This window comes from Lytechinus variegatus, chromosome 15 (assembly GCF_018143015.1).
Source record: "Lytechinus variegatus isolate NC3 chromosome 15, Lvar_3.0, whole genome shotgun sequence".
Classification (NCBI taxonomy): domain Eukaryota; kingdom Metazoa; phylum Echinodermata; class Echinoidea; order Temnopleuroida; family Toxopneustidae; genus Lytechinus; species Lytechinus variegatus.
The window spans coordinates 15,239,169-15,251,196 of record NC_054754.1 but is presented as its reverse complement, the minus strand read 5'-3'; the positions used below and the strand labels follow the sequence as shown (position 1 = coordinate 15,251,196).

At 34.7% G+C, this 12,028-nt stretch overlaps 1 protein-coding gene across 1 annotated transcript in view; it reads left to right on the top strand.

Moving 5' to 3' along the window:
- LOC121428574 (complement C2-like) overlaps window positions 1–11,824 on the top strand; it is a 35,816-nt gene extending 23,992 nt beyond the window's left edge. Inside the window, exons 15-17 of the mRNA XM_041625287.1 lie at window positions 360–471; window positions 3,247–3,447; window positions 10,718–11,824. Of these exons, the coding sequence (XP_041481221.1) occupies window positions 360–471; window positions 3,247–3,447; window positions 10,718–11,127 (723 nt within the window). The 3' untranslated portion in view covers window positions 11,128–11,824. The remainder of the gene's footprint in view (window positions 1–359; window positions 472–3,246; window positions 3,448–10,717) is intronic.
- Window positions 11,825–12,028: the final 204 nt, after the last annotated feature.

Sequence of the window (12,028 nt, the reverse complement as noted above, 5' to 3'; positions counted from 1 at the left end):
TGAACATCTTGTGCGAGTTATAGTAGCTTTAAAGTCAGCACTGCTGCTATATTAATTGAATCGCGTGATGCAGGTGAGACGGCCAGAGGCATTCCACTTGTTTTTTTTTTGTGGGACTCACTGTATTTTCCTATTAATCGCATAGAGACGCCCATGGGTAGTGCATGGTAGTGATATGCGCTATACAAGCAACGTCGTATTATTATTACCCAACACAGTGGACAGTTTTTAATTTTGCCCATTTTAAGTGTGTAAATTGTTTTCCTGTTGGCTTTTTATGTTCTAAAGCGAGATAATACTTCGTGGGAAGAAAGCTCTCATGTATGTCTCTGACAAACTTTTTTCCGAATTGTCATAAGATTTTATGTGGGGGCTCTCTGATTGACAAGAACTGGGTTATGACAGCAGCTCACTGTTACAACGAAGACATGAACAAGTATCTGACAGAAGAAACAACAACTGTTTATCTTGGTAAGTTCACATAAACTTATCACCTTTTAAAGCAATTTCGTAAATAGTTCAAGAGAAACTTTTCGCAAATGACTTTTTTTTGCAATTGAATTAGTCCCTTGAAAGAATGTGTTATGCAGGGGCGGCGGAGCGAAGTTGAAGCGGGCACTGGGAAAAAGGGCATCTTTTTTTCGAAAGGGGCACTATCTTAAAAACAAGTAAGAAAAAATACGACTCATCTACCATTCTCACACGACTCTTGAAACTTAAGGCACGTAGGATTATTTTTACAAGTTTCTTCTTCATAAGTAGTAGCATATAATAATGAGAATTTTATTTTCTTGTTTCTTACCAATGATGATGTTTCTTTAATTTATGGGACTTTGCCAAAGTACTGCAAAGGCTGGCTGTTACTGCCGACAAATTTGTTGACAATGTCCGTGAGGTTCTGGGCATTGAACACGCTTATATTTTACTCTGTGCAGCGTTTTGTTTCGAATAACAACATCCTCGTATTCCTCGAGATAATTATAAATATGTGAAATTCATCAATTATAAATGTGTTTCCAGAATCGTATTAAAGGAACACTTGTTTCAAAGGAATTGGGAGGCAATCAGAACATTAACAGACCGAGAAGAATAGGGGCATTTGTCAAAAGTACATAAGGGCATAATAGGGCAATTAATTAGAGATTAAAAGGGATGAATTTCATCATCGAAAGAAAAAGAAGTAGCGAAAGGGAGAAATCATGTTTTGAAAGGATAAAAGATGCACTTGCAGAAGCAACCAGAACGCTGAATAAAGAAATCGGGCGCTGATCTGGCACAAGTGATTTTTAAGGACAAAGTATCTAATATGAAAAACAGACACCCATCATGAGAAGGCAAAATAGCACCCGTTAACACATAAAAACGGGGGTGAAAGGGGCACAGGACACGTTCGTGAGGGGCATTTGTCTTGGGTAAAAAGGGGCACTGCTACTAGAAAGGGCACTTTCTCACACGTAAAACGGGTCCTTCTCAGGTGAAAGGGGTACAGAACACGTTCGTGAGGGGCATTTGTCTTGGGTAAAAAGGGGCACTGCTTCTAGAAAGGGCACTTACAAAAAGGCAAGAGGGCACTTTCTCACACGTAAAACGGGTCCTTCTCAGGTGAAAGGGGTACAGAACACGTTCGTGAGGGGCATTTGTCTTGGGTAAAAAGGGGCACTGCTTCTAGAAAGGGCACTTAGGGCACTTTCTCACACGTAAAACGGGTCCTTCTCAGGTGAAAGGGGTACAGAACACGTTGGTGAGGTCACTTTTCTTGGGTAAAAAGGTGTACTGATTCGAGAAAGGGAACTTACAGGATCGCCGCCCCTGGTGTTATGAATGCTTGCCTGGTATACCAATCTGCGGTATTCTATTCAAATAAAAAGAAACCAATGCATCGACCAGATGACAACAAATTGTGTGTTTATGGCAGCTCTTTTTTTTTGGGGGGGGGGGGTATGATGGCATTGAATCTGGATTGATGCACAGTGTAAAAAAAATGATTTTTCATCACGTCAAAGAATGCCTGCTGATAATCCAAGCGCGATAAAATAGGCCTACCTCATATAACTTCACAAGTTACTCATTTCCCAACACATAAAGACAATTCCCAGCAATTGAATCTTTCAAGAAGTCTCGTACTTGGTTAGAGGCAACTGCCTTCATATACATTATATAGGAGTATTATTGTATGTTTTTTTTTGTGTTAATTAGATAATTGAAATTGTAAGCGCTGTGGTTCATTTAAGGAAAGGCGTTATACAAATTTGGTTTATTATTATGATTTATGCTGATGATAATGTATCCCTCCTGGTGAGAACTGAGAAGATATAAAAGAAGGCACCTGCCAGAAGTCAACAAATCGCCGGTGTACTGAGGATAACCAATATGCTTTAAGTGAGTAATCGATTTTTTAATTAAGTTGAATAAAATGAATTCAGTCACGAAAAGGGGATGGGTTGGGGTCCAGGGGAAAAATGTGTAACAATATCTCGCAGATCCTACCCGGATCACTAGCCAACATTGCTGCCTTTACATTGACCTGGCCACGGAGGATTATGTATTGTTACTGGGAGTGCTGTGCTCCCGATGGGTATATACTCGAATTTTAAAGTGATACCTATGTGCCCCACCAGTAGCGAACCGTGACCCGGAGGAGACAAAGCATTGGGGGGCACTGCATTGTTTGTGAACAATGCTGTGCCCCCCAATACTTTGTCTCTTCGGGGTCACGGTCCGCCACTGTGCCCCACCAATAACGAAAATCTGGAGTCTCCCGAGCTGCTCTAGTATCAACGATGGCAAAATGCAATGTTTTTGAGTGGCATACATTCGGTGTTTTGAGGAATGTGCATGAAATTGACCATGATGTTTCTGGCCGATGAACCAATGAGCGGCCCCCGAATTGCTGTCGTTGGCTGCCGTTGAACGCAGTCAAAGGCACTTTGCCGATGTGTTGCGCTGAGTATGAGCGCGCACTGGAACGAGAAAACTCCCAATTTAGGGTCTCTGGAACGGGTATATAGGAATTCCAATGGCTTTCTAAATTGGTGATGCTCTGGAACGGAAATTTAGGCTGAAAAGGGGGGTCTCGAACGCGGCACATACGTATTATACATCTGGTGGACTGTGACCCCTGTGACGATGTTCAGCACCCTCAGTAGCAATAGAATAATCCTTCGTGGACAGCCCTGTGCCTTAATACATTTTCTTGCCTTATTCAATCACTATTCCATCCAAATTTGGCTCATATTCAAAATACAGGCATGGTTAAACGATCAGACGAAAATCTGAATGAAGCACAGTCTTTCGATGTGGTTGAAGTGATAAAGCACCCGAAATACTACAAGGCCAATGACGGCGCAGATCATAACGACATTGCTCTCCTACGTCTTGATCGTCCAGCAGAGCTCAATGAACATGTTCGGACCGTATGTCTCCCACCACCTTTATCGAAAAAAACTGGTAAATCTGTTAATTTAGATTATTTTTTTAAAGGGGAAATCAAATTTTGCTAATAAATATGCGAGAGAGGAGAAAGAAAAGTAAAAGAGATTTGTGAAAATTTGAAAGAAATCGGGCTAGCAATAAGAAAGTTGAGATCTCCTGAGATATTGGCATCTGGGTAAGAAATTAGTTTTGGGACAACTGTCCCATATACCTTACAACTATTACACTCTAAATTCAAAGCATTTAAAATAATATCCAGATCGGCTGTGAATGGTGATCACCCGAATTTTTAATTTATTTTAAATCTTAAGGATAAACTTTTAAATCGCAACAGATTTGTATTTAAATCAACAATGTTTAAATCTGAATATTCTGCTGGTCACTATTCACAGTCGATCTCTATTTATCAAAATGCTTACATGTTATAATGCTAGACTGAGGTGTGTGGAATGCTGTCGTAATTTTCATCAATTTCCATCATTTGTTTTTGTTTTTGGAACTTGTTGTCATTAGTGAGGAATGTTTATTTAAGCTGTTTTATTGTGTTCATCACCCAGGAGTACATTTTTATCACTTCTTTTGGATATAAACCTGTTTTTGCTGATTTCAACTTTGGATGACTTCACTTAAATAATGTCTACAGTCCCATGTACTTCATAAATTGTCAGCAGTGAATCTCTTTACTGATGTGAACCCTGTAGAGCTGTCATCATTCAACTGCACTGCACTGTATTGTTACCCTACCCTGGAACTCTATTGTTTTCTTAATCCTGCCTCATCTGCCTATTGATTACTGCTGTAATCTCTATAGCCTAAATCGCCTACTTACAAAGATGGCAGATAAAGAAGTTCCACCACCAACAACAAGGGGAACGTCGGCATTAGTTGCAGCTACAATCAAAGATATCCTCACAGACAAACGTCTCATATGCCTTATTGAGAACCATGTAGTAAATCACCTTAACAAGTTGAAAGAAGATATCGAGAAGCAAGAAGCCCGTATCCTTGACATGGAATTTACCATCCAGAAGAACACTGAAATTAAAGCTCTACAAGATCAACTTGAAACTAACACCAACAGTGTAGCCAGCATGCAAGATAAGTTGAATCAGCAGGAACAGTACTCTCGACGAAACTGCTTAAGGTTTTTTGGTATTCCTGAGGTAGCTAATGAGAACACCGATGATCATATCGTCAAGCTGTCGTCAGATGTCTTGGGAATTGAAATGACAAAGCAAGATCTGGAGAGGTCGCATCGCGTTGGGAAATCCCGTGAAGGAAGACCACGAGCTATCATCGCAAAGTTCAAGTCATATCGTAAACGTGATGAAATCATCAAACAACGACGGAAGCTTGCTGGAACAAGAAAGGCCATCCTGGAAGACCTTACCTCAACGAATGCTGACCTACTACAGAGAGCGAAGAACAATGACCGAATCAAAGCTGCCTGGTCCCTGGATGGTCGGATCTTTGCTATAAGCAAATCAAGTGGAAGTACCAAGAAACTCATCAGATCAAAAGGAGATATTGATCGTATCTAACTCTCTCAAGTTTGTACTCCTGGACGATTTTTAATGACTTTTATTGTTTCACTTTTTTTTTCTTTTTAATCATTGGACTCCTGATATTTTTTCTCTCTCTCTCTTTTGTAATTAAACTTTCCTTTTTCTTTTAACGTTTTGAGACTTTGTATTTAATGTTATGTGTAGATTGTAACCTTGTAGTATAAAGACAAACGTTACATGTTCAATTTGCAGAGACTTTAACAATGGCATTCACATTCACTCATGTGACATTCACAATACATGCCAATGTCCTTTTTCTAGATGTATTCATTCTGTTTTTCCTTATTTTGAGATAAATGATGATGAATTCATTAACATGCATCATTATGATAACAATCCTCTTTATAATAATCAAGATTTGAATCGATTGTATAATACTTTTAATGCAAATGAAGACAATGAATTTGAGTTGGATACTGATTTTAACTGTAAATATTTCTCAGATGATCAATTTGTAGATAGTTTTAAATATATAAATAGTAGTTTTAGTATTTTACACTTCAACTCTCGTAGTTTAAGTAAAAACTTTGATGCAATATCAGAATATTTATCCACTTTATCGTTTAACTTTTCTGTATATGGATTTTCAGAAACCTGGATTAATAGCAATACGCCTCTCTTATTCAACATTGATGGTTATTCATTTGTTAATTCTGATCGTTGTCAAGGGAAAGGAGGAGGAGTAGCTTTACTGATTTCTGATTCCTTAAATTATGTTGTTCGGACAGATTTAATAAGTTGTTCACAATGTTACGAATCACTTTTTATTGAAATATCATTTCAACAAACTAAAAATGTTATTGTAGGTATTGTTTATAGAAAACCCTCCTCAAACATAATTGAGTTTACTGAATATTTTGAAGATTGTTTAAAAAAAATAAATTCTGAATGTAAGCATGCATACTTAATGGGGGGACCTTAACATTGATCTTATGAAATATTCTAATTATGGTCCTGTTAATCAATTTTTAAGTGTTATTTATGCCAACAGTTTCTTGCCTCTTATTAATAAACCATCTAGAATTACTCAATCTTCCTTTTCCCTAATTGACAATATTTTTACTAATAATTTCAACTCCAATATTTCATCTGGTATATTAATAAATGATATTTCTGATCACTTCCCAGTTTTCCAAATTTCTAAAAAATACAATTTGATTAAACAAGATTTTACATATTCACCCCAAAACATAAATGAAAACACAATCAATCTTTTCAAAGAAAAACTTGCCATTGCTAATTGGGATGATATATTATTCTGTCAAAACACTGAAATTGTTTATAATAAATTTTTAATGAAATTCAGTAACTTATATAACAATATCTTTCAAAAAGTTTCAAGATCCAAAGAAAAGAGAAAAGCAAAGAAACCATGGATTGATTTGACACTGTTAAAACAGATGAGGAAAAGGAATAGACTATTTAAAAAATATCGTGAAAATCCCAATGAGATTTCTAAGAAAAAATATGTGAAAATACGTAATTTTGTAAATATAGCACTAAAGAATGCTCGTAAAAGATTTTATGAACAAAAGTTTAGAGAGTCTAGTGGTAATTTGAAAAAAACATGGAACATTATTAAAGAAGTACTTGGAAACAAAAAGAAAAAGCCACCTAACTATATAAATGTTAATGGTAATAATGTTCACGGGGATAAGAATATAGGAAACAGTTTTAATGATTTTTTTGTGAAGATTGGATTGAAGATAAATGAATCTGGAAACTGCTTAGATAATAATGATTATGCCAAATTCTTGCCACAGGAATGTATGAAATCTTTATTTTTTAAACCTATCACTGAGACTGAAATACTTGATATTGTTAAAAAAATGAAAAATAGTAGAAGCTGTGGAATCGATAGTATAAGTCCCATAGTCATTAAAAAAACGATTATACTCATTTCTAAACCATTATGTCACATATTTAACTTGTCATTATCATCCGGTATAGTTCCTTCCAAATTGAAAATTTCCAAAGTGATTCCTGTATTTAAAAAAATGATTTACATGATATTTCTAACTATCGTCCAATTTCTTTGCTCCCATTTTTCTCAAAAATTCTTGAGAGAACTGTATATAATCGATTATATGATTTTCTATGTATCAATTCTCTCTTAAATGATAATCAGTTTGGTTTTTTAAAAAATGTATCAACTGAAATGGCAGTTATCAATTTACATGATTATATAATTAACTCATTGAATAAGAAGCACCATACAATTGGAATATTTTTAGATCTCAGTAAAGCTTTTGATTGCATTGATTTTACTATCTTATTACGTAAGTTACAGTACTATGGAATAAGGGGTCTTCCGCTGCTTTGGTTTAAAAGTTACTTATCAAACCGATTACAATATGTTTTTTTAACAATGTTTTATCTGAACCTTTGAATGTTTTGTGTGGCGTGCCCCAGGGATCAATCCTCGGGCCGCTATTATTTTTAATATTCATAAATGACCTACCGAACTGTACAAATAGATTAAAGTTTCTACTTTTTGCGGATGATACCAACATATTAATTTCTGATGATTCAATACTATCTTTAAATAATGTTATAAACACTGAGCTCAAAAACATAACTGACTGGTTTCATTCTAATAAACTATCTTTAAATATGGATAAATCAAATTATATATATTTCTCTCTCAGTAATACTTCCCATAATATTTCAGATTTTTTACACATCAAAATGAACAATCATAATATTAAACGTGTAGCACATTTAAAATTTCTAGGTGTCATAATTGATGAAAAACTTTCATGGAAAAATCACATTTTAGATATCACAAACAAAATTTCAAAAAATGTTGGTATCATCCGCAAACTCAGCATATTTTTACCCCAAAAAATTCTTTTTACTCTGTATAATACTCTTATATTACCCTATATATCTTATTGCAATGTAGTATGGGCTAACACATATCCCACGAAGTTGAACCCAATATATATGTTACAAAAAAAGATAATTCGCATATGTACATTCTCATCTAGATTAGCCCATTCAAAAGAATTATTTATCAAATTCAATATTCTTACTGTATTTCAACTGAATTTATATCACTGTGCAATATTACTTTTCAAACATAAACACAATTTACTTCATGAATCATTATCTTCGATGCTTATTGTAAATTCATCTGTGCATGATTATAACACAAGAAATAAAAATAAATATCATTTGTGGACTGTTAATAAAAATCATATATCATTTTCATTTAGACATCATGCACCAGTCGTGTGGAATAATCTCCCCATTGCAATAAAGTCTCTCAACTCAATGTATTCTTTCAAAAGGAAATTGAAATTTTATTTAATCACTAGTACTTAAATTCTGTCTTTACTGCACTGCCTGTTATTGTTTTGGGTTTGTGCGGACTTTGTATCTTGTTGTGTTCTGTTTTGTTTCATTATACAATTATATGCCCATTACCTATTCATAATTTTTTTTTACTTAAATATGATTTATAAATTGAATTAATCTAATTCTATACTATGTTATCAAGGGTGGTTATCCAGACAATTCCTTTTGGTTTTTTATGACCGCCCTATTCCAATAATGATGTGTTCTTTTTATATTGTATATCATATTTCAATACTATATTTTGAATTTTTCACTGCTCAAGTTTTTTACGCAATTGTATGATATGTGTAAGTTTTATTGGAATTGAATAAATGAATTGAATTGAATTGAATCTTAAATCCTTGGAATTTAGAGTGTATCAGGGATTCGTGATTTTCTCCTTTGGGTAGTATCAAAATCCAAGATATAACCAAGGTATAGCGTGTTTTATGTTTTCAAGAAAGAAAATTATATTTTGAAGTGAAACATTTTTTAAACTACATTTTATATTATGTCTTTGGAGTAGGCATTAATGGATGAGTAGTCCTTGCCTTACATCACTACCGCATCACTATGACCACTTTGAGGTCACAAATGGAAAGCGGCAAAAGTACTACCCACACACAAAAAAGTGGGACAAATTAGATTGTAATAACTACAGGCCGATCTCACTCGTTACCTTTTGCCTCCAAAGTTTTGGAAAGAATAGTTCAAGGGAAGTTACGCGATTATTTGAAGATGCATTCCTTGCTTTGCCAAAATCAGTCTGGATTTCGCCCAAAGCACTCCACTGTAACCGCACTAGCCACAGTCACATATGACTGGTTCAACGCAATAGATAGTGGCTCCTACGTTGACACTATTTTCTTCTTATTTCAAAGCTTGAGTCTATTGGTGTCAAAGGTAAATAATGACTATGGTTTACAAACTAATTATCCAACAGAACCATTCTAACTTTCTGAAGAAAAGTCGATTACTAAAGGTGTACCACAAGGTTCTTTACTGGGACCACTGTTGTTCATCATTTTTATAAATGACAGAAATTTTGCTTTCGATGAGTGCAAAGTTCATCTTTATGCAGATGACACGGTCATTCATTATTCGCATAAAAATCCTTTAGTTTTAGAAAATGTCCTAAATAAAGAGTTTAAAGGTCTGGTAACGTTGATGAAAAATAACAATTTAAAGATAAATTACGACAAAACTGTATGCATGTTACTTGGAACCGGCAACATGCCTAAAAAACATTCTCTTTTGAATATAAAATGTAAAGATCAGCAGCTGTCTCAAGTAAATAGCTTTAAATATCTTGGTATTCATGTAGATGATGAATTACGATGGGATGATGGGATATTCACATCGAAAGATGTGTAACAAGATTAGCAAAATGGTCAGTTATCTAGATAGATTAAGACAGTTTGTGAACATGACTGAATTTAACTTGATATATAAATCTATCTTATTGGCCCATTTTGATTATGGAGATGTAATTTGGCAGTCTACCAACAAAAATAGTTTATCACAACTGCAGAAAATAAAAAACAGGGCTGGACGGATAATAACCTGTGTTAACCCATGCTCTCATACTTCTACGAACAGCCGCCTTGACTGGCAAACTATTTGACAGGCAAAAAATACCTCTGCTACTCGTCACTTATAAAGTATTAAATAACTTGACCCCAGAATATTTGAAAGACAGATTCGGTTTTAAATCTCTTCCATATTCCCTCCGAATTTTAAACATGGTCATATTCATTCATTCATTTATTTATTCATTTTTCCAACAAATTTTATAATGCAATAATTACAATATATAAAACATAACATCAGGCAATATAAATGACATAAATATTCAAATAAACCAAATATAAAGAATATACACCTGATACAGAAGATTACATTTTCAATTTGATAATAACAATATGCAAGATATGTTGGAAAAATGGAGTGGCCCACTAAAAAGCAAAGCTTGTAAAGTGTGGACCACTCAAAAAGAAAAAAAGTATAACGTATAACACTTAAATCTATATGGGCCAAAAGCAAGCAGCAATACAAAAAAGATAATGAAATAAAGATATAAAAAAATAATTATAATAAATGAAATTAATATCAAAGGTGAGCAGTGACAAAAAAAGACATGAAGACGCAACAAAGCAAAACAACAACACATTACCTAAACCAAATTCAAATTATTGTAAAAGAACATTCGTGTACTAGTACTGTCTTATTTTTTGTTGTTTTTTTTCTTAATGAACTAAATTTCCTTTTTCTTATTCTTTAAAGGAAAGTGACTAAAGCTTTTAGTAATAGCAATCTGCCACACAGAATGGAACCATGATATATAATGCATGCGATTTCATTTTTCAATATTTCATGTGCAGCTAACTGGTTCGTGAGTCCCAACAGGACCGCAACAGTCACGGGATGGGGTACTACTACATCTGGTGGGGAATCCTCGTTCGATCTTCTGAAAATCAACATACCACCCGTCAGCAACGATATGTGTGTAGAAACATACAAAATGGATTCTATACGGATTGCAGTCATCACAACATTTGAATTTTGCGCGGGATTCATATCTCAAGATGGAGATGAGGTGGCAGATGCATGCCATGGCGATTCAGGTGGCCCATTGGTCGTTCCAAGGTTTGCGAACAAACTTGGACGAGACAAATATAGGCAAGTCGGAATCGTCAGCTATGGTCCCAGTAATTCATGTGGAAACACATATGGAGTCTACACCAGAGTCCAGCGATATATTGAATGGATTAATGGAATCATAAATACCTAAAAGAGAAGGTGCAGGCTCCGGGTGCATGCAGGCCTTAAAATGTATGGAGGTGAGCTTAAGATGAAAACGATTCCTATGCACTCCCACACTATATTTTACAGACACCACAACACCCATCTTCTCGGTGTGGGTCTTTCAAATCAATTCAACTCTTTATTTCATTTCCATTCAAACATACTGCAAAGTGATATATCTTTCACAAACCAAACCCCACCCAAAATTAGTTAACCAAGATAATAAAGCCTAAATTTAGTTTCTGAATTTATTGATTGGTAAAGTGTTGACATTTTTCATGAAATTAATATTAGAATATCATTACAATATAAATTGTAAAGAGACGAAAATGTGTGCTCATACGGGTTACACAAATTCACGCTCAACCTAAGCTCATCAGAGAGATTTCTATATAAACATGCTCACAAGAAAAATAAATTCTATTCTGGGCAATATCCCTGAATCCTGTACCGCGGTAGAATGTGTGTAGTACTTTTTTTTACTGTTATTTAACTCTTGTAATTTTTTTCGAACCTGAATCATGTATCAATTCATTCCATATGCTGACTCTTAAATTATAATTGGATTTATCTTGAATCATTTTGCATTGTATTTTCCTACATCTAAGCCTATAATACACGCAACTATCTTCATGTACAGTTTGTATATATCCACGCGTTGTCATTAGATAACTTGTCAAAACTCATGCAGAGCCATGCAGGGATTCGATAAGCGGCTTTTCATTGTCGATCCTAAAGGACAAGTCCACCCCACCAAAAACCTGATTTGAATAGAAAGAGAAAAATTCAACATGCATAACACTGAAAATTTCATCAAAATCGGATGTAAAATAAGAAAGTTATGACATTTTTAAAGTTTCGCTTCATTTTACAAAAATAGTTATATG